The sequence below is a fragment of the Xenopus tropicalis genome, chromosome 7, assembly GCF_000004195.4.
Source record: "Xenopus tropicalis strain Nigerian chromosome 7, UCB_Xtro_10.0, whole genome shotgun sequence".
NCBI classification, from domain to species: domain Eukaryota; kingdom Metazoa; phylum Chordata; class Amphibia; order Anura; family Pipidae; genus Xenopus; species Xenopus tropicalis.
The window spans coordinates 128810174-128837898 of NC_030683.2; the positions used below are offsets into that span (position 1 = coordinate 128810174).

At 49.7% G+C, this 27725-nt stretch overlaps 1 protein-coding gene across 5 annotated transcripts in view; it reads right to left on the bottom strand.

Moving 5' to 3' along the window:
- Positions 1-4826: 4826 nt before the first annotated feature.
- Positions 4827-27725, bottom strand: part of arhgap33 (Rho GTPase activating protein 33) — a 53930-nt gene continuing 31031 nt past the window's right edge. For 3 of the 5 annotated variants that reach the window (XM_031904686.1, XM_031904685.1, XM_031904687.1), the window contains 11 exons: positions 27294-27396; positions 26899-27043; positions 26742-26824; positions 26355-26462; positions 25375-25505; positions 18992-19169; positions 17521-17651; positions 17364-17432; positions 12821-13372; positions 11776-12128; positions 4827-11512 (listed from right to left, as the gene is read on the bottom strand). In XM_031904686.1, coding sequence (XP_031760546.1) covers positions 10547-11512; positions 11776-12128; positions 12821-13372; positions 17364-17432; positions 17521-17651; positions 18992-19169; positions 25375-25505; positions 26355-26462; positions 26742-26824; positions 26899-27043; positions 27294-27396 — 2819 coding nt within the window. In that variant the 3' untranslated portion in view covers positions 4827-10546. 5 annotated transcript variants of the gene reach the window in all.

Consider the following 27725-nt stretch of genomic DNA (forward strand, 5'->3'; position numbering starts at 1 on the left):
CTGTAACCTTGTTATGGGCTAAGGGGGCCCAGCCTGAAGGCCAGTTAGGGGGGGATTTGGGGTGAGTGCTTATTTGTGCCCTGGGTACCCCTGGAACTATAGCGGGGTGACTGTTACCCCAATGTTTCTATATATCTGTAACCTTGTTATGGGCTAAGGGGGCCCAGCCTGAAGGCCAGTTAGGGGGGATTTGGGGTGAGTGCTTATTTGTGCCCTGGGTACCCCTGGAACTATAGCGGGGTGACTGTTACCCCAATGTTTCTATATATCTGTAACCTTGTTATGGGCTAAGGGGGCCCAGCCTGAAGGCCAGTTAGGGGGGATTTGGGGTGAGTGCTTATAGTCTGAACCCCCTTTCCATTGTGACTCAATATGACAAGTTATTTCAGATGTTCCTAGCAATACCTCATTGGGGGTCACACACCAAGGTACAGGGGGAAGAATGGAGTCGTACAACATTCCTTGAGTTCCACATATAAAAGAAAAGGGTGAAACTGACATGGGGGGGGGGCGGGGGGGTTGAACTTTGTATCCCAGTAGAATAGAATAGTAATCATTCCGATCGGCAGATATCAGATCGCAGCGCTGAGCGGGGTTATTATAGCACTTGTGTTTATATCCCCGGGGCCAACACTGAGCTCCAAAATCCCCCAATGAGAATTGTACTGAGCAACAATGTGAGTGTAAGTGCAAGAGAAGTGACCAATGAGAATGCTGATTCCCAGCACTGTGTCAGGCCCCTTGCTGGTACCTTACATATAGAGATAATGATGGCATTTTCCCCTCATTATATGGCACAGGAATCAGACATGGGGATAAAGGGACAGACTTGTTCAGTGCTGGGAAACTGTGCTTATTGCTCCCAACTCCAATTGCAGGAACAGAGAACAGGGAGCCGGATTTACTCACATCAGCTGGGATTCTCATTGGGGGATTTCTTGCATTTTAATGCAGTTTTATTGGGCAATATTGCTTTAAGAATACAGCCCTGATGTTGCTGGACTACAGCTCCCAGCATGCCTCACCCTTCATTATATGTTACATTATTCTGGGATTTGTAGTCCGGCAGCAGCTGAGTAACGTTTGGTTGATCTGTGCTGTGCCGCAGGGTTTAGTTCCCCTTTAAATTAACTTTCAGTATGTTATAGAAAGGCCAATTCTAAGCAACTTTTCAATTGATCTTCATTATTTGTTTTTCATAGTTTTTGAATTATTTGCCTTTTTATTTTAACTCTTCACAGCTTTCAAATGGGGGTCACTGACCCCGGCAGCCAAACCCTATTGCTCTGTGAGGCTCCAGTTTTATTGTTATTGTTTATTTGTATTACTTATTATATTGTTCAGTCCCTCTCCTATTCATATATCAGTCTTTTATTCAAACCACTCCCTGGTTGCTAAGGTAATTTGGATCCTAGCAACCAGATAGCTGCTGAAAAAAAACTGAAATAATTAAAAACTACAAATAATAAAAAATGTACAGGGGAGCAGGAACAGCCCCCTAAGTTTGCCCATAGCCTGTGCAGAGAGATACCATAAAACTATGGCACATAGGGATTCCCCTGTACTAAGCACAATTCAGCAGGAACAGCCCCCTAAGTTTGCTCATAGCCTGTACAGAGAGATACCATAAAACTATGGCACATAGGGATTCCCCTGTACTAAGCACAATTCAGCAGGAACAGCCCCCTAAGTTTGCCCATAGCCTGTACAGAGAGATACCATAAAACTATGGCACATAGGGATTCCCCAGTACTAAGCACAATTCAGCAGGAACAGCCCCCTAAGTTTGCTCATTGCCTGTACAGAGAGATAGGTGTAGGCTGTGTGGTTAATTCTGGCACAGACATGGCTGCCGTGGGAATCCGGTTCGGGCAGGATATGTTTTCATGTTACATTTGATGCTATTTCTGATGCCGTTAATGTGTTATTTATTAATGGCTGCGTCGTTATCAGCTAATCAGGCAGTTGGGGCCTCTCTAACCCAGGCGGCTTTTTATTATGTGTTTTGCAGAAGGGTTTTTGATTCGCTCGTTCCGTTTAACCATGTGATCTCTGTGTGTCACGTGATCTACCCAAATCAGTGAAGGCACGACCCACCCGGGTATGGGATCTGCTGCTTCTAATAGTAACGGGTTGGATTTACTGAGACTCCATTGTAGGGCTGAGCTTTTATCTCCCCCGCACATCTGTTTCCCACTTGCCCAGGAGCTTTTAATAACAACACCCCCCCCCCCTCCCCTTTCCCAGTCAGGACTTAAGGGGCTGAAATGTTAAAAAACCTGTTATATGGAAAACTGTTACATGAAAGGGAATGTTGTAACCCCGGCAGATGGCTCTATAAAAGCTTCCATACATTAGGGGAGAAGCGATATGACATTTCCCGTGCTTTATTTTCATACATGGGGGGGTTGGGCTGCACCCTCCTCGTCTGTCTGGGCTGCTGGGGAAGCGCAACAGCTACAAAATGGGGCCGTTCATGTAGAGACAAACAAAAACATGGCCACCCTATTGCTATGCTTTGACTACAACTCCCAGCATCCCTTGCCAACCACCTAAAGAGATACAGTCTTCACATAAGCCTTATGTTTATTTACTTCACTGGGTAGACTTTCCCATTACATCTGGGCAAGATCTGCAGTTTGGTCTAGCACATGGGAAGGTTCTAGTGCTCTGATTGGCTGCAGTTGGTCTAGCACATGAGAAGGTTCTAGTGCTCTGATTGGCTGCAGTTTGGTCTAGCACGTGGGAAGGTTCTAGTGCTCTCATTGGCTGCAGTTTGGTCTAGCACATGGGAAGGTTCTAGTGCTCTGATTGGCTGCAGTTTGGTCTAGCCCATGGGAATGTTCTAGTGCTCTCATTGGCTGCAGTTTGGTCTAGCACATGGGAAGGTTCTAGAGCTCTGATTGGCTGCAGTTTGGTCTAGCACATGTGAAGGTTCTAGTGCTCTGATTGGCTGCAGTTTGGTCTAGCCCATGGGAATGTTCTAGTGCTTTCATTGGCTGCAGTTTTGTATAGCACATGTGAAGGTTCTAGTGCTCTGATTGGCTGCAGTTGGTCTAGCACATGGGAAGGTTCTAGTGCTCTCATTGGCTGCAGTTTGGTCTAGCACATGGGAAGGTTCTAGAGCTCTGATTGGCTGCAGTTTGGTCTAGCACATGGGAAGGTTCTAGAGCTCTGATTGGCTGCAGTTTGGTCTAGCACATGTGAAGGTTCTAGTGCTCTGATTGGCTGCAGTTTGGTCTAGCCCATGGGAATGTTCTAGTGCTCTCATTGGCTGCAGTTTTGTATTGCACATGTGAAGGTTCTAGTGCTCTCATTGGCTGCAGTGTGGTCTAGCACATGGGAAGGTTCTAGAGCTCTGATTGGCTGCAGTTGGTCTAGCACGCGTAAAGGTTCTAGTGCTCTGATTGGCTGCAGTTTGGTCTAGCCCATGGGAATGTTCTAGTGCTCTCATTGGCTGCAGTTTTGTATAGCACATGTGAAGGTTCTAGTGCCCTGATTGGCTGCAGTTGGTCTAGCGCATGTGAATGTTCTAGTGCTCTGATTGGCTGCAGTTGGTCTAGCACATGTGAATGTTCTAGTGCTCTGATTGGCTGCAGTTGGTCTAGCACATGTGAAGGTTCTAGTTCTTTTATTGGCTGCAGTTGGTCTAGCACATGTGAAGGTTCTAGTGCTCTGATTGGCTGCAGTTGGTCTAGCACATGTGAAGGTTCTAGTGCCCTGATTGGCTGAAGTTGGTCTAGCACATGTGAATGTTCTAGTGTTCTGATTGGCTGCAGTTTGGTGTAGCACATGTGAAGGTTCTAGTGCCCTGATTGGCTGAAGTTGGTCTAGCACATGTGAAGGTTCTAGTGCTCTGATTGGCTGCAGTTTGGTGTAGCACATGGGAAGGTTCTAATACTCTGATTGGCTGCAGTTTGGTCTAGCACATGGGAATGTTCTAGTACTCGCATTGGCTGTAGTTTGGTCTAGCACATGTGAAGGTTCTAGTGCTCCGATTGGCTGCAGTTTGGTCTAGCACATGTGAAGGTTCTAGTGCTCTGACTGGCTGCAGTTGGTCTATCACATGGGAAGGTTCTAGTGCTCTGATTGGCTGCAGTTTGGTCTAGCACATGGGAAGGTTCTAGCGCTCTAATTGGCTGCAGTTTAGTCTAGCACATGTGAAGGTTCTAGTTCTCTGATTGGCTGCAGTTTGGTCTAGCACATGGGAAGGTTCTAGTGCTCTGACTGGCTGCAGTTGGTCTATCACATGGGAAGGTTCTAGTGCTCTGATTGGCTGTAGTTTGGTTTAGCGCATGGGAAGGTTCTAGTGCTCTAATTGGCTGCAGTTTGGTCTAGCACATTGGAAGGTTCTAGTGCTCTGACTGGCTGCAGTTGGTCTAGCACATGGGAAGGTTCTAGTGCTCTGATTGGCCTAGCACATGTAAAGGTTCTAGTGTTCTGACTGGCTGCAGTTTGGGTTAAGGCTAAAACCAAATTGTAGCCAATCAGAGCATTGAAACCTTTACTTGAGTAGACCAACCTGCAGCCAATCAGATTGGCTACAGGTTGGTTTAGCCCTGATCTAATGCTCCAGTTGACTAACAGGTTGGTCTACACAAGTGAAGGTTGTAATGATTTGATTGGCCTATGTTTGGTTTAGGGGTGGGACTATAGCAGCAGTTGACAATACACAAAGTGATTTTGTGGGGGTTACACAGGACATATGGGAGGGACACAGCTGGACCCCCGGATATTGCTTGTAGGCTTCTTGCCCTACTACCCCCCCAATCACATCCCCTGTGGCCCCTCCCCAAGCCCCCCAATAAGCACACAGCACTCCGCCATTGCATAAGACGTTTTATTACATCATAGAATGTTACCACAATGTGTATTAATCGGATTTGCGACAGAACCAACGCAGCCGGTTATTTCAGTCTGAGGCGACAGAGACGAAAATAAACCAAGAGGGACCTCGACCTCCGTATAAATAAAAACCATGAACCGCGTTGGGCACCCCTCTGGCACGAAGGGGGTTAATATATAAAAGAAAATTACAATATTTACAGCATCGCTGCATTTCCATCCAGAGAATTCCATCGGGAAGATACCCGGGGTTCTGCCCTCCTGTGAGAAATGGTATCACCCGGACTAGGTCACATGGTCCTCCGGGCCCCGGATACAAGGCCACTCCCAGAATCCTCAGGGAGATCAGCCTCACCGGCTCATAGCGCTTCCACCAGTAGACTGGTGAAACTGAATAGCTAAGTTCCCCTTTAAAATGAATATATTCCATTTCTCGTTCCCCCGGGTCCCCTCGTTGCCAACAGTAACAGTAAAACACCCAACGATAAGTTAAAACTGAAGTGAATAGAAACCAACGGGAACAGGAAACGCCCATTTTTATGTGCTACGGTTACCAAATATTCACAATATTTACAGCCCATAATCCCTCCATGCAACGTCTGGGACCCCCAGCAGGGTCACTACTATCCGTGTATAGGATTCCCCCCCGGATTGCGCACACATTAGTGCCGGTAACGAATCAATTACTGCCATACAATTTAAAGGGAAGTAAACCCTAACCCCAAATTCTGACCCATAATAGAAAAAGTCATTCTGAGTAACTTCCCAATATACACTCATTAAAAATGTTCATTGGTTCTAAAGTTATGAGTAAAAGTAGTGGATAATGAAAGCACTGTGCGTTCAGCCATTGCTGCAGCCTCTCGATACAATGTATCAGCCATGTCATGTGATCTGCCTTTGCTACATTGTATCGAGAGGCTGCAGAAATGGCTGAACGCGCAGTGCAACGATATTTTCGCGTAACTTTAGAACCGCCGGGTTTTGCTAATGAATGTATATTGGGAAGTTGCTCGGACTGACCAGTTCTTCCCCTGGGGCAACTTTTATTTTTGGGAATTACGTTCCCATTAAGTCCTAACGTAGAGGCGCGCGGGGAATGAAATATGAAGTGTTGCAGTCGGAGGGCGGCCCTGACAGGCGCTGACAGATAGTGAGTATCAGGGGATACGAGGCTGCGGAACTGGTTCCGGAAAACCAGAGGGTTCAGATTGTTGCCGATATGTAAAAACATCTGTTCTAAAGGCGGGGGAGGGGGCGGGGGGGAGGCGGGATCAAAGGCTAAAAACTCTTTCTTGTGTATAAAGATAGAGTGGCTTGGATTTAAGTGCTATTAATGTGTCCCCTCAGCTGAGGGCCAGTGTTACACGCCTTAACGTTACTGGGGCCCCACAGCAAAGCCATTTTAGGGGCCCCCTAAACTATAATAAAAACAATTTTAAAAAAAGATAGAATAAAACTGCCAGTTTATCAGTCAGTGTCCTGCGATATCTGGGCCCCTATTGTTCTGGGGCCCCCAGGAGCCATGGGGGTCTGCTTAGTTTCTCCATAGTTACACACCTGACAATATCTAGGTATGGGGATCTGTTATCCGGAGATCCGTTATCCAGAGAGCACCGAATTACAGGAAGGCCATCTCCCATAGACTCCATTATAATCAAATCCCGGGGCCCCTAGGAGCCATGGGGTCTGCTTGGTTTCTCCATAGTTACACACCTGACTGTCAATATCTAGGTATGGGGATCTGTTATCCGGAGATCCGTTATCCAGAGAGCACCGAATTACAGGAAGGCCATCTCCCATAGACTCCATTATAATCAAATCCCGGGGCCCCTAGGAGCCATGGGGTCTGCTTGGTTTCTCCATAGTTACACACCTGACTGTCAATATCTAGGTATGGGGATCTGTTATCCGGAGACCCGTTATCCAGAAAACTCTGAATTACAGGCAGACCATCACCAAAGACTCCATTATAATCAAATCCCGGGGCCCCCAGGAGCCTTGGGGGTCTGCTTGGTTTCTCTGTAGTTACACACCTGACTGTCAATATCTAGGTATGGGGATCTGTTATCCGGAGACCCGTTATCCAGAAAACTCTGAATTACAGGAAGACCATCACCAAAGACTCCATTATAATCAAATCCCGGGGCCCCCAGGAGCCATGGGGGTCTGCTTGGTTTCTCCATAGTTACACACCTGACTGTCAATATCTGGCAATATACAGGTATAGGGATCTGTTATCCGGAGACCTGTTATCCAGAGAGTTCCGAATTACGGGAAGACCATCTCCCATAGACTCCATTATAATGAAATAATTTAAAAAATTATAGAAAGACCCCTTTATCCAGAAAACCCCAGGCCCCGAGCATTCTGCATAATAGATCCCATACCTGTACCCAAAATGATTATTTTCCCCGCAATGACATAATTATTTTCCAATTGGGCAGTAATTAATTAAGGTTTGCTCCCAGCCAATCAGACTGGATCTACCCACTCACACAGGGTGTCGGCCAATGTGTTGCCCAGACGTTATTATGCACAAAGGATGTGGGCGTGGTCAAATACAACAGGAAGTACTTCATTTGTGCAAGCAGAAAAAAATCCATGAATTTTCTGTACTTTTTATATATATTTTTTCCGTTTGCTCGTTTCAATCTCAGACGCATTAGGGAAAACTCCCACAATGCATTGCAGGGTCGGAATATGGGATTCTGTGCGCTCTCTCCAAGCCTAATGGCTCCGCAGTTCAACTGCTCAGAACTAATGGGATTTGCGGACGTCTCACCTCCGTCTGGCACTAATGGCTTTAATTCATTAAGTCCTATTAAGCTGCAATCAGCATTAGGCTTAAGTGGTGGGCAATTAGCGTGTCTGCGAGCCTTCCCCGTACCCTAATGCAGGGGATTGTGGGTAGCGACCCCCCTTTACACAATATATTTTACATATTAACAAGCAGGGGGGGGTCGGTCAGACCCCGACGTCCCCCTAGTACAGGGTTGGGCACAGCCCAGGGTGTATTAGATCATAAATTCCTACTGCCCCTGCCGGCAGCCAATCATAATGGGTCTCTTGGATGTTGCTAATGACAAGGGGCCTTAGGGATTCCTGACCAATGAGCAGACAGCAAGGGTAAGTGCTTTGCTGGCTATATGCAGAGAGGGAGCTGCCATGTTGGTTGCTCTATGGCCAATGAGGCACCTCCCAGGGAATCAGTATGGCACCACTTTTCCTTTCGATTTTTTTTAGTAATACGAGGATTACATGGAAAATACCCATGAATTGTAGGGCGCCCCCCATTGCCGGGAGGCTGTCTCATTGGCAGCAACTGTCTCTGTTAAACAGAACCTGAACGAGAGGTTTTCTCTGCCAGAGCAATTAGACCAGTGCACTAAGTGGCATCTCTAAGTGCCAGCAATGCTCTCCCCCAATGCCACTGGCGCGCAATAATTCAACTGAATGGCAAGAGCGCAGTCTCATTAGGCTACAGAGTGCACTTACAGGCAACGGGGGGGTGAAGGGCCGCCGTGTAGCTTGGGTGCCAGAGAGTAGGTCTGTGTAAGTGCTGGGGGGCTATGTTAGGAGCCAAGATCCTGCCCAAGACTAAATAGCCTCTAAATACAGAGGCTCAAATACATGCGTAGAGCAGCCATTGGCCACTAGCTACCAGTACTGGCCAGCCAACCCAAATACACACCTAGGGCATCCCTTGGCCACTAGCTACCAGTACTGCCCAGCCGACCCAAATACATGCCTAGAGCATCCCTTGACCACTAGCTACCAGTACTGGCCAGCCGACCCAAATACATGCTCAGAGCATCCCTTGGCCACTAGCTACCAGTACTGACCAGCCGACCCAAATACATGCCAAGAGCATCTCTTGACTACTAGCTACCAGTACTGACCAGCCAACCCAAATACATGCCTAGAGCAGCCATTGGCCACTAGCTACCAGTACTGCCCAGCCGACCCAAATACATGCCTAGAGCATCCCTTGGCCACTAGCTACCAGTACTGACCAGCCGACCCAAATACATGCCTAGAGCAGCCATTGGCCACTAGCTACCAGTACTGCCCAGCCGACCCAAATACACGCCTAGAGCATCCCTTGGCCACTAGCTACCAGTACTGGCCAGCCGACCCAAATACATGCCTAGAGCATCCCTTGGCCACTAGCTACCAGTACTGGCTACCAGACCCAAATACATGCCTAGAGCATCCCTTGGCCACTAGCTACCAGTACTGGCTACCAGACCCAAATACATGCCTAGAGCATCCCTTGGCCACTAGCTACCAGTACTGGCTACCAGACCCAAATACACGCCTAGAGCATCCCTTGGCCACTAGCTACCAGTACTGACCAGCCGACCCAAATACATGCCTAGAGCATCCCTTGGCCACTAGCTACCAGTACTGGCCAGCCAACCCAAATACATGCCTAGAGCATCCCTTGGCCACTAGCTACCAGTACTGGCTACCAGACCCAAATACATGCCTAGAGCATCCCTTTGCCACTAGCTACCAGTACTGGCTACCAGACCCAAATACATGCCTAGAGCATCCCTTGGCCACTAGCTATTAGTACTGGCCAGCCGATCCAAATACATGCTCAGAGCATCCCTTGGCCACTAGCTACCAGTACTGACCAGCCGACCCAAATACATGCCTAGAGCATCCCTTGGCCACTAGCTACCAGTACTGACCAGCCGACCCAAATACATGCTCAGAGCATCCCTTGGCCACTAGCTACCAGTACTGACCAGCCAACCCAAATACATGCCTAGAGCATCCCTTGACCACTAGCTACCAGTACTGACCAGCCAACCCAAATACATGCCTAGAGCATCCCTTGACCACTAGCTACCAGTACTGGCCAGCCAACCCAAATACATGCCTAGAGCATCCCTTGGCCACTAGCTACCAGTACTGGCCAGCCAACCCAAATACATGCCTAGAGCATCCCTTGGCCACTAGCTACCAGTACTGGCCAGCAAGGCCAAGTTTAGGATATTGCCCAGGACCCAATGGGGGAAAAAGAGCATATTCTATTGGCTACATATATGCCTCAGGATATGGCCTTCAGCCTTGCCGGACTACAGATCTCAGTATCCCATCACCAGATTGGACCTCCCCCCCCCGCCTAAGTTTGGGGTCCCAGATGTCCTGTATTGCCCAGGGGCCCTCTAATATTTTCCTGTTCTGTAGGTGGGCATAAGCCCCAGAAGTGCTAATCTACTTCCTTCAGGCCCCAGATCCAACACTAGGGCCAGACAAACCCCCCCTACGTCACTTGTCCCATGGTTCTGCCCAAGCTGATGTCACGTAAAAGTGATGACATCACTACTCAGCGACGAAACCGCTGCTTCCTGGTCTGGGTGAAATTTCCAGGCATTTGCCCTCATATTGGTATTTCCCATTCCAACAGACCCCAACTTTGATTAGGTTTTTACCACCCCTAGCAACGACTATTAGCAACCAATAATGAGTGTAAGCTCCGGACACTATGAAGCACAGTAGACAGGGAAGTAAAGGGACATAGAGCCTCGGCTTCAGCCCACGTGGTTACACCAAACCGCCATTTGATCGAGGGCCCCTCAGCAATAGGGAGGAGCACAGGTTACCCCCATATCCGCCATTATAACAGATGTGGCCCAGTGTGTGGGGGCCCCAATGACCAAATTCACTTGTTTAATCTCATTCATCCTCAGCAGTAACTCCTCGTCTGTCCCTCTGAGTGGACTGTCCAGGGGGCTCTGAGGAACCCGGGGGGCCCCACAGGGGTGGCTGAGCGGTGTTGGACCCCTCTTTGTTCCAGGTTCCCGTATAATGTCCCCTCCTCGGAGAGCAGGCAATGAGGGTGTACGTATCTCATCCTCTGTCCCGCTCCTGTCGGAGCCTCGTAAGCAAAGATGGGGTTCTCTCTGCCCTGGGGGAATTTATGCTGCGTCCCCCACATTGCTTTGTGAGACGAAGGGGGGCGGAAGTATCCAAGGGAACCTTCTCTCCGCAGTAAGTGGGGGTGTCTCACTTGCCTTTGGGCTACTCCTCGGATGCTCTCGTGATACGCCATGCTTGGGGGATTGGGGGGCCGCTGTTTCTGGGGCAACTCGGGTTTCAACCCTGCGACGTCATTGGTTCCGTCGTGCTGCTCCCTCCCCTTGAGAGGAAGGTTGACGTATATCGGTTCCTCTCGTTTCCCGACACTTTCCGGGGTCCTCACGTACGGATAGTGGACTCCCCCCCCAACCATGTAAGGCCGAAGCTGAGGATGGAGGCCCCGGTCCCAGCGTGAATAGGCCACCACCTCTGGGTCAGTACCATGACTTGCTCCGTACCAGTTCCCAAAACCCGAATGGGCCTGGGAGGAGCCCACATGAGGCCACGGCGGCTGGATCAGACCATACGACGTATTAAGAGGGGCCATATGAGGAGGGTCCCCCACAATCTCATAGTAAAGACCTTCTGGTTCCGGCCAAGGTGGAGCTGAACATTGGTGGGGCAGCCGGGGTCCTTCCTCGGGGAATCGGTATGGGGGAGGTCGGATTCTGGGGGGGCACAGGCTCGGAGGAGCAGGGAGGCTTCCTGAACGCGTGTGAAGACGGGGGGCACGAGTAGGTGGGATTCCTGTAGGCGTCGGCTTCCTGACATCGGCTGGAGAGGAACTGGGGGCCTGTCAAGAGAGAAATACGGTGAGATCCATGGGGGGGGGCTGCAGTAAAGCAATTCTCTCATGTGGCCCCCCCCCAGGTCCATGCAAGGAAAATAGTGGCCCATTGCTCCTCAGCCAATACCCTTGCACCAACCTGGGGTTATAGCGGCACTGCCCCCTCCCCTGCCAATGGATTTAGCCACAGTGGGAGGGGCTGGAATTTATAGACCCCACCCCCAAAGCAGCTGCCCCAGGTATGTACCCACACTACAGGAAGTGCTCACCAGAGTATTGTGGGCGGGCAGTCTCAAAGGCCGGTGCTGTCCGACGCTCTTGTCATTGGTGCTCAGTGCAGGGGGGCGGAGATCAGAGTACAGCTCCCTCGGCACAGCGCTCTCACTGCACTCCATGGAAAGAGAGCGTCGGAATGCGGAGGTGGGAGGGTTCATGGGCGCAGAGCGCTGGGACACCTTGGCTGGGACTGTGCCTATCGAGATGGAGGCCTGCAAGGCACGTTGGGCACTCTCTGCCAGCCGCAGGGCCATCAGCCGCGCCGGATCTTTAGGAGGAGGAGGAGGGGGGAGCTGGCGCAGAAGAGACAGTGAAGGAGGCTGCGCAGACTCCTGGGGAGACAGACCTGTAAGGGAGGAGAGGCACAGGGATCAGTCAGAGTTGCTTAGAATTATATTATATATATACACATATGTCAAAACATCAGTTTATACAGTGGATACATGAGGTGGGAGGCACAGGAGCGAGGGGCACAGGAGTGAGAGGCACAGGGGTGGATACATGGGGTGGGAGGCACAGGAGTGAGGGGCACAGGAGCGGGGGGCACAGGAGTGAGAGGCACAGGGGTTGATACATGGGGTGGGAGGCACAGGAGTGAGAGGCACAGGGGTGGATACATGGGGTGGGAGGCACAGGAGCGAGGGGCACAGGAGCGGGGGGCACAGGAGTGAGAGGCACAGGGGTTGATACATGGGGTGGGAGGCACAGGAGTGAGAGGCACAGGGGTGGATACATGGGGTGGGAGGCACAGGAGTGAGGGGCACAGGAGTGAGGGGCACAGGAGCGGGGGACACAGGAGTGAGAGGCACAGGGGTGGATACATGGGGTGGGAGGCACAGGAGTGAGAGGCACAGGGGTGGATACATGGGGTGGGAGGCACAGGAGTGAGGGGCACAGGAGTGAGGGGCACAAGAGCGGGGGGCACAGGAGCAGGGGGCACAGGGGTGAACGCTAATGCCGAACAGTAAAGAAGTAAATGGAGTTGAGAAAGAGAAATACAAAGTGCAACTCACACAGGCACTAAGGGTTTGCACTCACTATTGGGGGGCTCTTCCTGGCCGGGGGCCCCAGTCAGTTTCCCTTTCACCTCTCTCACACTCTTATCACTGAGGTGCTGCTGGCAGGACTGGAGCAGGAGGGACAGCATCTGGGGTGGGGGGGACAGGTCACGTGGCCCCTGGCTTGGCCCATCCACAAGCAGTCTCTCTGGGGGGCTGTGTGTAGGGGAGGGGGAGCAGCCAGCTGTGGGGGACAGGCTGACTCCTCGGGGGAGGGCTTTAGCCAGCGCCGGACTCGTTATCTCCGCCCTCACTATAATGGGGGACTTGGCTTCTTCATGGTCAGAGAAAGAGAGGCGGAAGGACAGGGGGTCAAAGCCCAACCCATCTGTGTCAGGGAGAGGGGGGGACAGGTCAAGCTCCTCCTCTATCCAGGCAGACTGGGGCCGGGCTGAAGCTGGGGGAGACGGCACACAGGGAGGGGAAGGGGAGGAGGGCCCCAAACTCTCCACAGAGCGACTGTGTGGCAGCCGGGTGGTGAGGCCGTCGCTTGTGGATCTGGGCCGGCGGAGCCGTGACGACCTCTGCAATCCTGTAATGACAAGAAAGTGTAAAGTATCACCACATCAGCCTTGTAACCCATAGCAACCAATCAGATTCTGGCCCGGTAACCCACAGCAACCAATCAGATCTCTGAAAATATTATTCTGCCTTCACTAATCCTCTTAAAGCAAACAGATAACTGGCTGTATGGGTTTGAATTCAATTCATTAATATTATCAGCCCCGGACTGGCAATCTGTGGGTACTGGGAATGCCAGGGGGGGCTGTAAGGTGCCACAGACAGTCACTATTTATTGGGCTGGGGGGGCTGTTTGTGCCTCTGGGTACTGGGAATGCCAGGGGGGGGCTGTAAGGTGCCACAGACAGTCACTATTTATTGGGCTGGGGGGGCTGTTTGTGCCTCTGGGTACTGGGAATGCCAGGGGGGGGCTGTAAGGTGCCACAGACAGTCACTATTTATTGGGCTGGGGGGGGCTGTTTGTGCCTCTGGGTACTGGGAATGCCAGGGGGGCTGTAAGGTGCCACAGACAGTCACTATTTATTGGGCTGGGGGGGTGTTTGTGCCTCTGGGTACTGGGAATGCCAGGGGGGCTGTAAGGTGCCACAGACAGTCACTATTTATTGGGCTGGGGGGGGGCTGTTTGTGCCTCTGGGTACTGGGAATGCCAGGGGGGCTGTAAGGTGCCACAGACAGTCACTATTTATTGGGCTGGGGGGGGCTGTTTGTGCCTCTGGGTACTGGGAATGCCAGGGGGGCTGTAAGGTGCCACAGACAGTCACTATTTATTGGGCTGGGGGGGGCTGTTTGTGCCTCTGGGTACTGGCAATCAGGGGGGGCTGTAAGGTGCCACAGACAGTCACTATTTATTGGGCTGGGGGGGGCTGTTTGTGCCTCTGGGTACTGGGAATGCCAGGGGGGCTGTAAGGTGCCACAGACAGTCACTATTTATTGGGCTGGGGGGTCTGTTTGTGCCTCTGGGTAATGGGAATGCCAGGGGGGCTGTAAGGTGCCACAGACAGTCACTATTTATTGGGCTGGGGGGGCTGTTTGTGCCTCTGGGTACTGGGAATGCCAGGGGGGCTGTAAGGTGCCACAGACAGTCACTATTTATTGGGCTGGGGGGGCTGTTTGTGCCTCTGGGTACTGGGAATGCCAGGGGGGCTGTAAGGTGCCACAGACAGTCACTATTTATTGGGCTGGGGGGGCTGTTTGTGCCTCTGGGTACTGGGAATGCCAGGGGGGCTGTAAGGTGCCACAGACAGTCACTATTTATTGGGCTGGGGGGGGGGCTGTTTGTGCCTCTGGGTACTGGGAATGCCAGGGGGGCTGTAAGGTGCCACAGACAGTCACTATTTATTGGGCTGGGGGGGCTGTTTGTGCCTCTGGGTACTGGGAATGCCAGGGGGCTGTAAGGTGCCACAGACAGTCACTATTTATTGGGCTGGGGGGGGGCTGTTTGTGCCTCTGGGTACTGGGAATGCCAGGGGGGCTGTAAGGTGCCACAGACAGTCACTATTTATTGGGCTGGGGGGGCTGTTTGTGCCTCTGGGTACTGGGAATGCCAGGGCCTATTTTGAATTTCAGTCTGGACTCGATTATTATAGATAAATAAAGTGTATGAGACACAAGCAAGGGAGGATGCAAGACAGATAGTCGGGAGCACAGCGCCCCCTAGTGTCCTTGAGATTACAAGGGTTTTTTTCCAAGTAAGTCCTGTATTTAAAATGCTGCGTCACTGTATCTGTTACCTTTGCGCCTAAAACCACATTCTTAAGAAAGACGGAAGAAAACAGATTTGGGTTTTTTTTTTGCTTTTCCAGAATGAAAATAACAAATGAATGTGGTTTAAAGGAACAGTAACACCAAAAAATGAAATAGCTTTAAGGTAATAAAAACATTAATGTTGCCCTGCACTGGTACAGCTGGGGTGTTTGCTACAGAAACCCTACTATAGTTTATATAAATACCCCGCTGTGTAGCCCCGGGGGCAGCCATTCCTGCACTGGTACAGCTGGGGTGTTTGCTACAGAAACCCTACTATAGTTTATATAAATACCCCTCTGTGTAGCCCCGGGGGCAGCCATTCCTGCACTGGTACAGCTGGGGTGTTTGCTACAGAAACCCTACTATAGTTTATATAAATACCCCGCTGTGTAGCCCCGGGGGCAGCCATTCCTGCACCGGTACAGCTGGGGTGTTTGCTACAGAAACCCTACTATAGTTTATATAAATACCCCCGCTGTGTAGCCCCGGGGGCAGCCATTCCTGCACTGGTACAGCTGGGGTGTTTGCTACAGAAACCCTACTATAGTTTATATAAATACCCTGCTGTGTAGCCCCGGGGGCAGCCATTCCTGCACTGGTACAGCTGGGGTGTTTGCTACAGAAACCCTACTATAGTTTATATAAATACCCCGCTGTGTAGCCCCGGGGGCAGCCATTCCTGCACTGGTACAGCTGGGGTGTTTGCTACAGAAACCCTTCTATAGTTTATATAAATACCCCGCTGTGTAACCCCGGGGGCAGCCATTCCTGCACTGGTACAGCTGGGGTGTTTGCTACAGAAACCCTACTATAGTTTATATAAATACCCCGCTGTGTAGCCCCGGGGGCAGCCATTCCTGCACCGGTACAGCTGGGGTGTTTGCTACAGAAACCCTACTATAGTTTATATAAATACCCCGCTGTGTAGCCCCGGGGGCAGCCGTTCCTGCACCGGTACAGCTGGGGTGTTTGCTACAGAAACCCTACTATAGTTTATATAAATACCCCGCTGTGTAGCCCCGGGGGCAGCCATTCCTGCACCGGTACAGCTGGGGTGTTTGCTACAGAAACCCTACTATAGTTTATATAAATACCCCGCTGTGTAGCCCCGGGGGCAGCCGTTCCTGCACCGGTACAGCTGGGGTGTTTGCTACAGAAACCCTACTATAGTTTATATAAATACCCCGCTGTGTAGCCCCGGGGGCAGCCATTCCTGCACCGGTACAGCTGGGGTGTTTGCTACAGAAACCCTACTATAGTTTATATAAATACCCCGCTGTGTAGCCCCGGGGGCAGCCATTCCTGCACCGGTACAGCTGGGGTGTTTGCTACAGAAACCCTACTATAGTTTATATAAATACCCCGCTGTGTAGCCCCGGGGGCAGCCATTCCTGCACTGGTACAGCTGGGGTGTTTGCTACAGAAACCCTACTATAGTTTATATAAATACCCCGCTGTGTAGCCCCGGGGGCAGCCGTTCCTGCACTGGTACAGCTGGGGTGTTTGCTACAGAAACCCTACTATAGTTTATATAAATACCCCGCTGTGTAGCCCCGGGGGCAGCCATTCCTGCACTGGTACAGCTGGGGTGTTTGCTACAGAAACCCTACTATAGTTTATATAAATACCCCGCTGTGTAGCCCCGGGGCAGCCATTCCTGCACCGGTACAGCTGGGGTGTTTGCTACAGAAACCCTACTATAGTTTATATAAATACCCCGCTGTGTAGCCCCGGGGGCAGCCATTCCTGCACCGGTACAGCTGGGGTGTTTGTTACAGAAACCCTACTATAGTTTATATAAATACCCCGCTGTGTAGCCCCGGGGGCAGCCATTCCTGCACTGGTACAGCTGGGGTGTTTGCTACAGAAACCCTACTATAGTTTATATAAATACCCCGCTGTGTAGCCCCGGGGGCAGCCATTACTGCACTGGTACAGCTGGGGCGTTTGCTACAGAAACCCTACTATAGTTTATATAAATACCCCGCTGTGTAGCCCCGGGGGCAGCTATTCAAAAAAGAAAAGGCCCAGGTTACTTAGCAGATAACAAATAAGCTCTGTAGAATACAATGGTGTTTTATCTGTTATCTGCTAAGTAACCTGTGCGTTTTCTTTTTTGAATAGCTGCCCCTATGGTTACCCAAGCAGGGTATTTATATAAACTATAGTAGGGTTTCTAAGGCAAACACACTTTTAACACCCCCCCCCCCCCCACGCTCTCATTTACATTGCCCCCCAATCCCCAGAGTGCTTACCGGTTCCGCTGGTGTGAGAGCACAGAGACTCCTCACTTTTAGCCGAGCGCAGAGTGACCGTGTCCGAGACTGTTGGCAGAAAAGAGACGGTTCATCAGGGAAGAGAGCGATTACAAGTGGAAGAGACAGCCCGAAGACTGATGCCCCCCCATCTCACCTCTTGGGTGGGCTGCCGCATTCCCTATGCCCCCGGGGCGAGACTTCTTGTGTGAGGAGTTTTTCCCAATTGCAAAGAAAGTTCTCCAGCTGCTGCCGCCTCCCGATTTCTTTCTGCCGCGCGCGGCCTTCCTGCGGGGAAGAGGGCAAATATAAAGGCTAAGTAAGTGCCGACAATCTGCCATTTATACCTTTGGAACTGCTGTTACTAACTGCCCTTCATTCATAACCCTGTTCCTTCCCTATATGTGTGGCATGCAAAGAGCCACATAGGAGATACACGGTAGCACAGACCAGTGAGGCTGACTCCCTAACCCTACCTGTGGCTTTGTGCCCCACATACCTTAGAAAGTTATTAAAACCTTCTTTAAAGGGGTTGTTCACCTTAAAATTAACTTTTAGTATGATGTAGAGCTTGATATTCTGAGACAATTTGTAATTGGTCTTCACGTCACCCTAATCCTAATACCCTAACCCTGATACACTACCCCTAATACACTAATGCTAACCCAAATACCCTAACCCAAATACCCTAACCCCCTAACCCTAATACCCTAACCCTAATACCCTAACCCCCTAACCCTAATACCCTAACCCTAATACCCTAACCCCCTAACCCTAACCCCCTAACCCTAATACCCTAACAGTAATACCCTAACAGTAATACCCTAACAGTAATACCCTAACAGTAATACCCTAACAGTAATACCCTAACCGTAATACCCTAACCTTAACCATAATACACTTACCCTTACCCTAATACACTTACCCTAACCCCCTAATACACTACTCCTAACTCTAATTATTTAGCTTTTTGTTTAGCAACTCTCCAGTTTGGAATTTCAGCAGATATCTGGTTGCTAGGGTTCCAAAAACCCTAAGCAACCAGGTAATGGTTTGAATAAGAAACTGGGATATGGCAGGCAAGGGGTTGAATAGAAAGATAAGGAATAAAAAGTAACAATAACAATAAAACTGGAGCCTCACAGAGCAATAGGTTTTGGCTGCCGGGGTCAGTGACCCCCATTTGAGAGCTGGAAAGAGTTGCTAGGGTCCAAATTACCTTAGTAACCAGGGAGTGGTTTGAATGAGAGACAGGTATATGAATAGGGGAGGGACTGAATAGAAAGATAAGGAATAAAAAGTAACAATAACAATAAAACTGGAGCCTCACAGAGCAATAGGGTTTGGCTGCCGGGGTCAGTGACCCCCATTTGAAAGCTGGAAAGAGTTGCTAGGGTCCAAATTACCTTAGTAACCAGGGAGTGGTTTGGATGAGGGACTGGTATATGAATAGGGGAGGGACTGAATAGAAAGATAAGGAATAAAAAGTAACAATAACAATAAAACTGGAGCCTCACAGAGCAATAGGGTTTGGCTGCCGGGGTCGGTGACCCCCATTTGAAAGCTGAAACGAGTCAGATAAAATGGCCATACTATTATACTAAAACAAGTCCCTGACTCCCAATTACCTTTCCTCACTGCTCTCCAGCCCCCTCTCGGCCTTGGTGGGAGATGCCTTCTCTGCGCCCAGCTTCTCGGCAGCTTCTCTTTGGCTCTGGCTCCGAGCCTGAGCTTCCTGCAAGCTTACCAGACGCCCTGATGGACAGACGCCCAACAGGGAGCGAGGCCTAATTGGGCCGCAACGACCTGTGAGAAAAAAAGATTAGGTTTCATTAGGAAACTCTCCATAGAATTCACTTTGAGGACAAAACAAGCTTTGCGGGGTCTCCAGGAGGCCACCAGAATGACCATCTCGGTGGAAATCTGAAGAGATGAGCAGTTGGGCAGTTGAGTGCCCATCTTGGGAAAGACAATGGTACCACCAGAGACACCCCACATACACGTGCAGGAGAAGTAGGGCCACCTTAGTCACGTGTAGAAGACGTAGGGCCATCTTAGTCACGTGTAGGAGAAGTAGGGCCACCTTAGCCACATGTAGGAGAAGTAGGCCCCCCTTAGTCACGTTTAGGAGACGTAGGGCCACCTTAGTCACGTGTAGGAGATGTAGAGCCACCTTAGTCACGTGTAGGAGAAGTAGGGCCACCTTAGTCACGTGTAGGAGACGTAGAGCCACCTTAGTCACGTGTAGGAGACGTAGAGCCACATTAGTCACATGTAGGAGACGTAGAGCCACCTTAGTCACGTGTAGGAGACGTAGGGGCACCTTAGTCATGTGTAGGAGAAGTAGGGCCACCTTAGTCATGTGAAGGAGAAGTAGGGCCACCTTAGTCATGTGAAGGAGAAGTAGGGCCACCTTAGTCATGTGTAGGAGAAGCAGGGCCACCTTAGTCACGTGTAGGAGATATAGGGCCCCCTTAGTCACGTGTAGGAGAAGTAGCGCCCCCTTAGTCATGTGTAGGAGAAGCAGGGCCACCTTAGTCACGTGTAGGAGATATAGGGCCCCCTTAGTCACGTGTAGGAGAAGTAGCGCCCCCTTAGTCATGTGTAGGAGAAGCAGGGCCACCTTAGTCACGTGTAGGAGATATAGGGCCCCCTTAGGCCAATCATTACCTCTGTAGCACCCTATGAAACCTCTAAACAAGCAAGGAGTAGATATAGGTGCCACGTGGCTAGCAGCCGGAGCTGAGTGGCTACTATTATCCTGGATTCAGTAGAGGTAAGCCCAGGTTAGGCCAGAAGGTCAACAAGAATCCAAACCAGGTTCCATTCGAGGAGCAGGAAAAATGATTTGCCCAAAATCCACTTTTCTTAAAGAGGAAAATAATTGAGAATGGCTTCACTTTATCCTAATAAGGGACCTATCAAATGATCTTATACAAATTGGCATATACATATGGTTAAATGTTTACATTTATTATTATCATACGGAGCCACCATTTTGTCTCACTGATCACCTGACAGGAAACAAGGCAGGTTCAAACTGTAAGTGTGGGAGTAAAAGACCTGCCTCTGTGTGTGAGCACAGCGGCCAATCAGACTTTACCCTAGAATTGTTACTATAAATAAAAATATCCCTACAGGCAGCTCTTATAGCCACTCCCAACTATTGGACAATATTGTTGACAGTTGGACCCAAGAAGCCCCAGTGCCACGCCCCCAGCAACGTATCGGCGTTTGTCTATGTGCCAAAATTCTGTCTGTGAATTTCTTTCCAATGAAAGCCACAATGATGACTCTCCAGAGAGATGCCTTTGGAAAGGGGACAGTCACAAGAGGGGTAAACCACCTATAATGGAGCTACAATGTCCGAGATAGAATGGCTTCAACGGATAGAACAGATTTGTGAAAATGTGTGAATAGAATAGAATGGTAGCATGGAATGACAGAATGTAAGCAATAAATGGCTTGGATGTGTGGGGCAGAATGATCAGAATGCTTGAGAAGGACAGAATGATCAGAATGCATGGGATAGAATGATCAGAATACATGGGATAGAATGATCAGAATACATGGGATAGAATGATCAGAATACATGGGATAGAATGATCAGAATACATGGGATAGAATGATCAGAATGCATGGGATAGATTGATCAGAATACATGGGATAGATTGATCAGAATACATGGGATAGAATGATCAGATTGCTTGAAAAGGACAGAATGATCAGAATGCATGGGATAGAATGATCAGAATACATGGGATAGAATGATCAGATTGCTTGAAAAGGACAGAATGATCAGAACGCACGGGATAGAATGATCAGAATGCATGGGATAGAATGATCAAAATACATGGGATAGAATGATCAAAATACATGGGATAGAATGATCAGATTGCTTGAAAAGGACAGAATGATCAGAATGCATGGGATAGAATGATCAGATTGCTTGAAAAGGACAGAATGATCAGATTGCTTGAAAAGGACAGAATGATCAAAATGCATGGGATAAAATGATCAAAATGCATGGGATAAAATGATCAAAATGCATGGGATAAAATGATCAAAATGCATGGGATAGAATGATCAAAATGCATGGGATAAAATGATCAAAATGCATGGGATAAAATGATCAAAATGCATGGGATAGAATGATCAAAATGCATGGGATAAAATGATCAAAATGCATGGGATAAAATGATCAAAATGCATGGGATAGAATGATCAAAATGCATGGGATAAAATGATCAAAATGCATGGGATAAAATGATCAAAATGCATGGGATAAAATGATCAAAATGCATGGGATAGAATGATCAAAATGCATGGGATAGAATGATCAAAATGCATGGGATAGAATCAGAATTATTAGAATAAAATGACTATAAAGTGTGGGATAAAGATAAGTGGCTTAGGGACGGATTCTGTTGAAAAATAAGGAAATTAGTAATTACTCAGCCTGAGACTAAACATACAGTGTATCAGTGTTGGGAGCGAGGTCTCTGCCAGAGAAACATCACTCTCTTATTTTATTGACATTTCAAAGGTTTCTTTTCACTGTCAACTTGTACCCTCCCACCAAAAGCTGAAGAATTACTTAAGATATACAATGGGGGATACTGGGAACTGTCCCATCATGCATCACGACAAAACTGTCCCATCGTGCGTCACAAGAAAACTGTCCCATCGTGCGTCACAAGAAAACTGTCCCATCGTGCGTCACAAGAAAACTGTCCCATCGTGCGTCACGACAAAACTGTCCCATCGTGCGTCACAAGAAAACTGTCCCATCGTGCGTCACAAGAAAACTGTCCCATCGTGCGTCACGAGAAAACTGTCCCATCGTGCGTCACGAGAAAACTGTCCCATCGTGCGTCACGAGAAAACTGTCCCATCGTGCGTCACAAGAAAACTGTCCCATCGTGCGTCACGACAAAACTGTCCCATCATGCGTCACGAGAAAACTGTCCCATCGTGCGTCACAAGAAAACTGTCCCATCGTGCGTCACAAGAAAACTGTCCCATCGTGCGTCACGAGAAAACTGTCCCATCGTGCGTCACGAGAAAACTGTCCCATCGTGCGTCACAAGAAAACTGTCCCATCGTGCGTCACAAGAAAACTGTCCCATTGTGCGTCACGAAAAAACGGTCCCATCATGCAGAGAAAACTGTCCCATCAAGCAGAGAATTGTCCTCATCCAGTGTGGAACAAAATGAGTTCAGTTGAGTCAATGGTCAAGGCTGGAATGTCCTTCTGTAGAGAGAGGCTCTTCCTCTGTTGCGCTGCTTTTCCCATCCGTCGGGCTTCTGAGCTCAGTCACTCTCTTCTGGATGAGGTACCAGGCTTCAGGGAGGGTGAGGAGCCGAGGCCTGAGGGACATCATGGATGATCGGCGAAAGCCGGATGCTTTTGCTGGCAGAAAAGGGGAGGGGGGGAGTAAAGAAGAATATAGTGTTGACAAATATAGGTCAATAGACAGAGCCTTCCCTTCCTTCGCTCCTCAAAATCCAAAGCCAAGCAGAAGCATAAAGAGAAGAAGCAGTGGCCAAGATGAGTAACACGGGCCCACCTCAGCAGAGCTTTTAGTGACCAAATCCAAAGCCAAGCAGAAGCATAAAGAGAAGAAGCAGTGGCCAAGATGAGTAACACGGGCCCACCTCTGCAGAGTTTTTAGTGACCAAATCCAAAGCCAAGCAGAAGCATAAAGAGAAGAAGCAGTGGCCAAGATGAGTAACACGGGCCCACCTCTGCAGAGTTTTTAGTGACCAAATCCAAAGCCAAGCAGAAGCATAAAGAGAAGAAGCAGTGGCCAAGATGAGTAACACGGGCCCACCTCAGCAGAGTTTTTAGTGACCAAATCCAAAGCCAAGCAGAAGCATAAAGAGAAGAAGCACGCGGCCCAGATGAGGAACACGGGCCCACCTCAGCAGAGCTTTTAGTGACCAAATCCAAAGCCAAGCAGGAGCAGAAGCATAAAGAGAAGCAGCAGTGGCCAGGATGCGGAGCATGGGACAACTTCTGCAGTGGTTTTAGTAGCCAAATCCAAAGTCAAGCAGGAGCATAAAGAGAAGTAGTGGCCAAGATGTGGAACATGGGACCACCTCTGCAAAGTTTTTACTGGCAAAATCCAAAGCCAAGCAGGAGCAGAAGCTTTAAGAGAAGAAGCAGTTACCAAGATGAGGAACACGGGCCCACCCCTGCAGAGTTTTTACTGGCCAAATCCAAAGCCAAGCAGGAGCATAAAGAGAAGAAGCAGGGGCCAAGATGCAGAGCATGGGACCACCTATGCAGAGTTTTTAGTGACTAAATCCAAAGCCAAGCAGGAGCATAAAGAGAAGAAGCAGTGGCCCAGATGAGGAACATGGGCCCACCTCTGCAGAGCTTTTAAGGGCCAAATCCAAAGCCAAACAGAAGCATAAAGAGAAGAAGCAGTGGCCAAATTGAAGAACACGGGACCACATCTGCAGAGTTTTTACTGGCCACATCCCAAGCCAAGCAGGAGCAGAACCATTAAGAGAAGCAGTGGCCCAGATGAGGAATACAGGCCAACCTCTGAAGAGTTTTTACTGCTCAAATCCAAAGCCAAGCAGGAGCATAAAGAGAAGAAGCAGTGGCCAAGACGCGGCGCATGGGACCACCTATGCAGAGTTTTTAGTGGCCAAAGCCAAGCAGGAGCAGAAGCATAAAGAGAAGAAGCAGTGGCCAAGATGCGGCGCATGGGACCACCTATGCAGAGTTTTTAGTGGCCCAAACCAAGCAGAAGCAGACGCATGAAGAGAAGAAGCAGTGGCCAAGACGCGGCGCATGGGACCACCTATGCAGAGTTTTTAGTGGCCCAAACCAAGCAGAAGCAGACGCATGAAGAGAAGAAGCAGTGGCCAAGACGCGGCGCATGGGACCACCTATGCAGAGTTTTTAGTGGCCAAAGCCAAGCAGGAGCAGACGCATTAAGAGAAGAAGCAGTGGCCAAGACGCGGCGCATGGGACCACCTATGCAGAGTTTTTAGTGGCCAAAGCCAAGCAGGAGCAGACGCATTAAGAGAAGAAGCAGTGGCCAAGATGAGGAATACGGGGCCACCTCTGCAGAGGTTTTACTGCTCAAATCCAAAGCCAAGCAGGAGCAACAAATTGTGAAGCGTTAAGAGAAGAAGCAGTAGCCAAGTAGCCCTCTCCCTGTGCAATGCCAGGGGCCCTTCAGGTCCATTCCAGCTATGGACCTATAGCATCGGTGCAGGCGAACTCAGCAGCTTGGGAAATAATGGCCATAAAGGGGAGTGGCCAGGTGTAGTGCGCGATGGGTGAACTAGGGGCAAATAAGGGGAAGGTCGGGTTACACACAGGGGCAGTTGAAGACAAAGGGGCAGGTAAAGGTAATCGTAATGTGTGTGGGGATAGAGGGGACAAATGCAAGGGGCAGAAGGACTTGTGTATGGGCAAAACCGGCAGAGGTGCTGAATTTAGGGGCAAAGGGCGGGGATAGATTGCATTAAAGGGAAACTACACCCCCAGAATGAATACGTAACCAACAGACAGTTTATATTATGTTAAGGGGCCTATTAAAAAATCTCCCCAAACAGGAAAATATATATCAGTAAATATTGCCCTTTTATATCCTTTCCCTTGAGCCGCCATTTAGTGATGGGCTGTGTGCCCCCTCAGAGATCAGCTGACAGGAAGTGATGCAGCTCTAACTGTAACAGGAAGTAGTGTGGGAGCAACAGGCAGAACTCTGCCCATTCATTGGCTGATGGGCCCTAGCATGTATGTGTGCCTTGGCTTGTTTGTGTGCACTGTGACTCCTATGATCCCAGGGGGCGGCCCTTAGTACTTAAAATGGCAGTTTCCTATTTAGGATTACCCAATGGCACATACTGCTAAAATAGTAGGAGAAACCATTACCTGCAGGGACAGGGGGATGTACAGAGAATGCAATATCGTCCAGTACTGACCAGGGCACGAGGCACGTTAAGGAGGCGGGGCCCATTCTGGAAGCTCCGCCTCTTTCCTTACCAATAGAAGTAAAGGTGTCACTGAAGAGGGTCTCCACGTTGCACAGCAGAAACTCCACCAGCACTGACTGCACTCGCACCTCGCGGAACGCGTCCGCCCCCGGCGTCCCCACTGACTCCATGTCCCGTGAGCTGGATAAATGGACATAATGTCAACGTTTGGGGGGGGGGGTCCCAATTAACTAATTAATTAATTTTATTTGTTGGTACAAAAAGGCAAAGACAAAGTATCCCCCCCCTAGTCCTTCTCATAAATTCACCCTGATTTTCCTATTCTCTCTGCCATTGGCTCCTTTCCCCAAGTCTGTGCCCAACTAGATGTTACTGGGCCCCCCAGCAAATTGTATTAAGGGCCCAAAAACATTGGTAAGTTGACCTATTTTTTCCAAGATACCTTACAGGGGTTCTTTGCCTTTAGATTCAGCAGCTCTCCAGTTTGGAATTCCAGCAGCTACTTGGTTGCTAGGGTCCAAGTTACCTTAGCAACCAGGCACTTAAATGAAATGAGGGGCTGGAATACAACAAGGAGAGGGCTTTTATATAAAAATGAGTACTAAAAAGTAACTGACAATAAAATTGTAGCCTTATAGAGCATTTGTTTTGATGTTGGGGTCAGTGACCCCCCTTTGAAAGCTGGAGAGTCAGGGGAAGAAAGCAAATAATTCAAAAACTATAAAAAAAAAGATGAAAAAAATGAAGACCAATTGAAAAGATGCTCAGATAAGGCCATTCTATGACATACTAAGAGTGAACCACCCTTTTAAAATTGCCTATTATTTAGACCTTGCAGGGGCCCCTAAATTCCTGCTACCGCAGGGTCCGCTTCCTCCGCAGTTACCCCCCCCCCCAGTCTGTGGCCTGTACCCATCATTCCTTCCTCATCTCCACTTTAATCCTGACCTCCATGTCCTCTCTGTGCCCCCCAGATCTTTGGAACAGAACCTCACTAGTTCTACGTTACTTGGGGGGGGTTCTACTCACCGCAGCAGGTTGGGAGCCCATATGATGGCCAGATTGCGGGCGTGCATCCCCGTACGGTCACTGTGGGTGCTTAACTGGGACAAATGTTTCATCAGGTACTCGAGTGTCCTGCAGGGAGGGGCAGAAAAATATAGTAAGGCTGCAGGCTGAGTTATACAGGGCAGTATCTGTATTCATGGTATTATTTGCTCTCATGAGTTACATATTTAGGAGTTACCTGTAGGGCAGGGGTGGGAGTTACCTGTAGTGCAGGGGTGGGAGGAGTTACCTGTAGTGCGGGGGAGGGGTTACCTGTAGTGCGGGGAAGGAGTTACCTGTAGTGCAGGGGTGGGAGTTACCTGTAGTGCAGGGGGGGAGGAGTTACCTGTAGTGCGGGGGAGGAGTTACCTGTAGTGCGGGGGTGGGAGTTGCTGGATGAGGTCATGTACACGGATGAGTTTGTCCTCCTCGGTGGCTGCTGACATGGCTTCCTGCAGGGGGAAGATACATTATAATGGGAATACTGGTGTGAGCGGCACGGCCGGGGCCCCACAGCCAAACTCACAGTAAAGGGCTGGTACAGGCGGTAGGTGAGCAGCGGGTTGGGGAGCTCGCGGAAGTACAACTTGCACAGAGAGCTGACACAGTGCACGTCCTGCAGGAAGGTGTCCCGAGAGAGATCCGGGATCCGCTCACTATCGAACTCGTGCCTGGGGGGGAGAGTCACACGTGGGATATACACACAGGGCTTCTGACTATAGCCCCCCAACTATATCAACCCCCACAGCCTGCCCCTTCCCCCCATATGGGCCTGGGGGCTGCCTTTGGGGGACCCACTGTCTCAAAATGGGAGCCCTGGAGAATATCCAGCTTCTGCTACATTGTTTCAAGAGTCAGAACCAAAGGTCACAAGCAAAAACAACATGGTTTTATGGGAACCCCACCACTAGGGAGACTCACCTCAGTTTCTGGATGTTGGAAGAGACCCCCGACAAGCGATAAATCCCATCCACGACCCCAAACTTCTCTATGAACTGAGCGCAACACAGCAGCACCCTGGGAACTGAGAGACAGAGGGGGTCGGAAGTGCTGCAGGGGTTTGTTATGGGCGTAAGAGGGCAAGATATACTGGGGGTCATTTATTAACCCTGAGCAGTAACCCATGGCGACCATTCAAATTGTTTCATTCGTTGTTCCTCCTGCAGCTGGCTGATTGGTCAGCTCACTGATTGGTTTCTATGGGTTACTGCCCGTGGGCAGATTTGCCCAGTGTTGATAAATGAGCCCCACTGAGGGTTACTAGGGGCCCCACTGAGGGTTACTAGGGGCCCCACTGAGGGTTACTAGGGGCCCCACTGAGGGTTACTAGGGGCCCCACTGAGGGTTACTAGG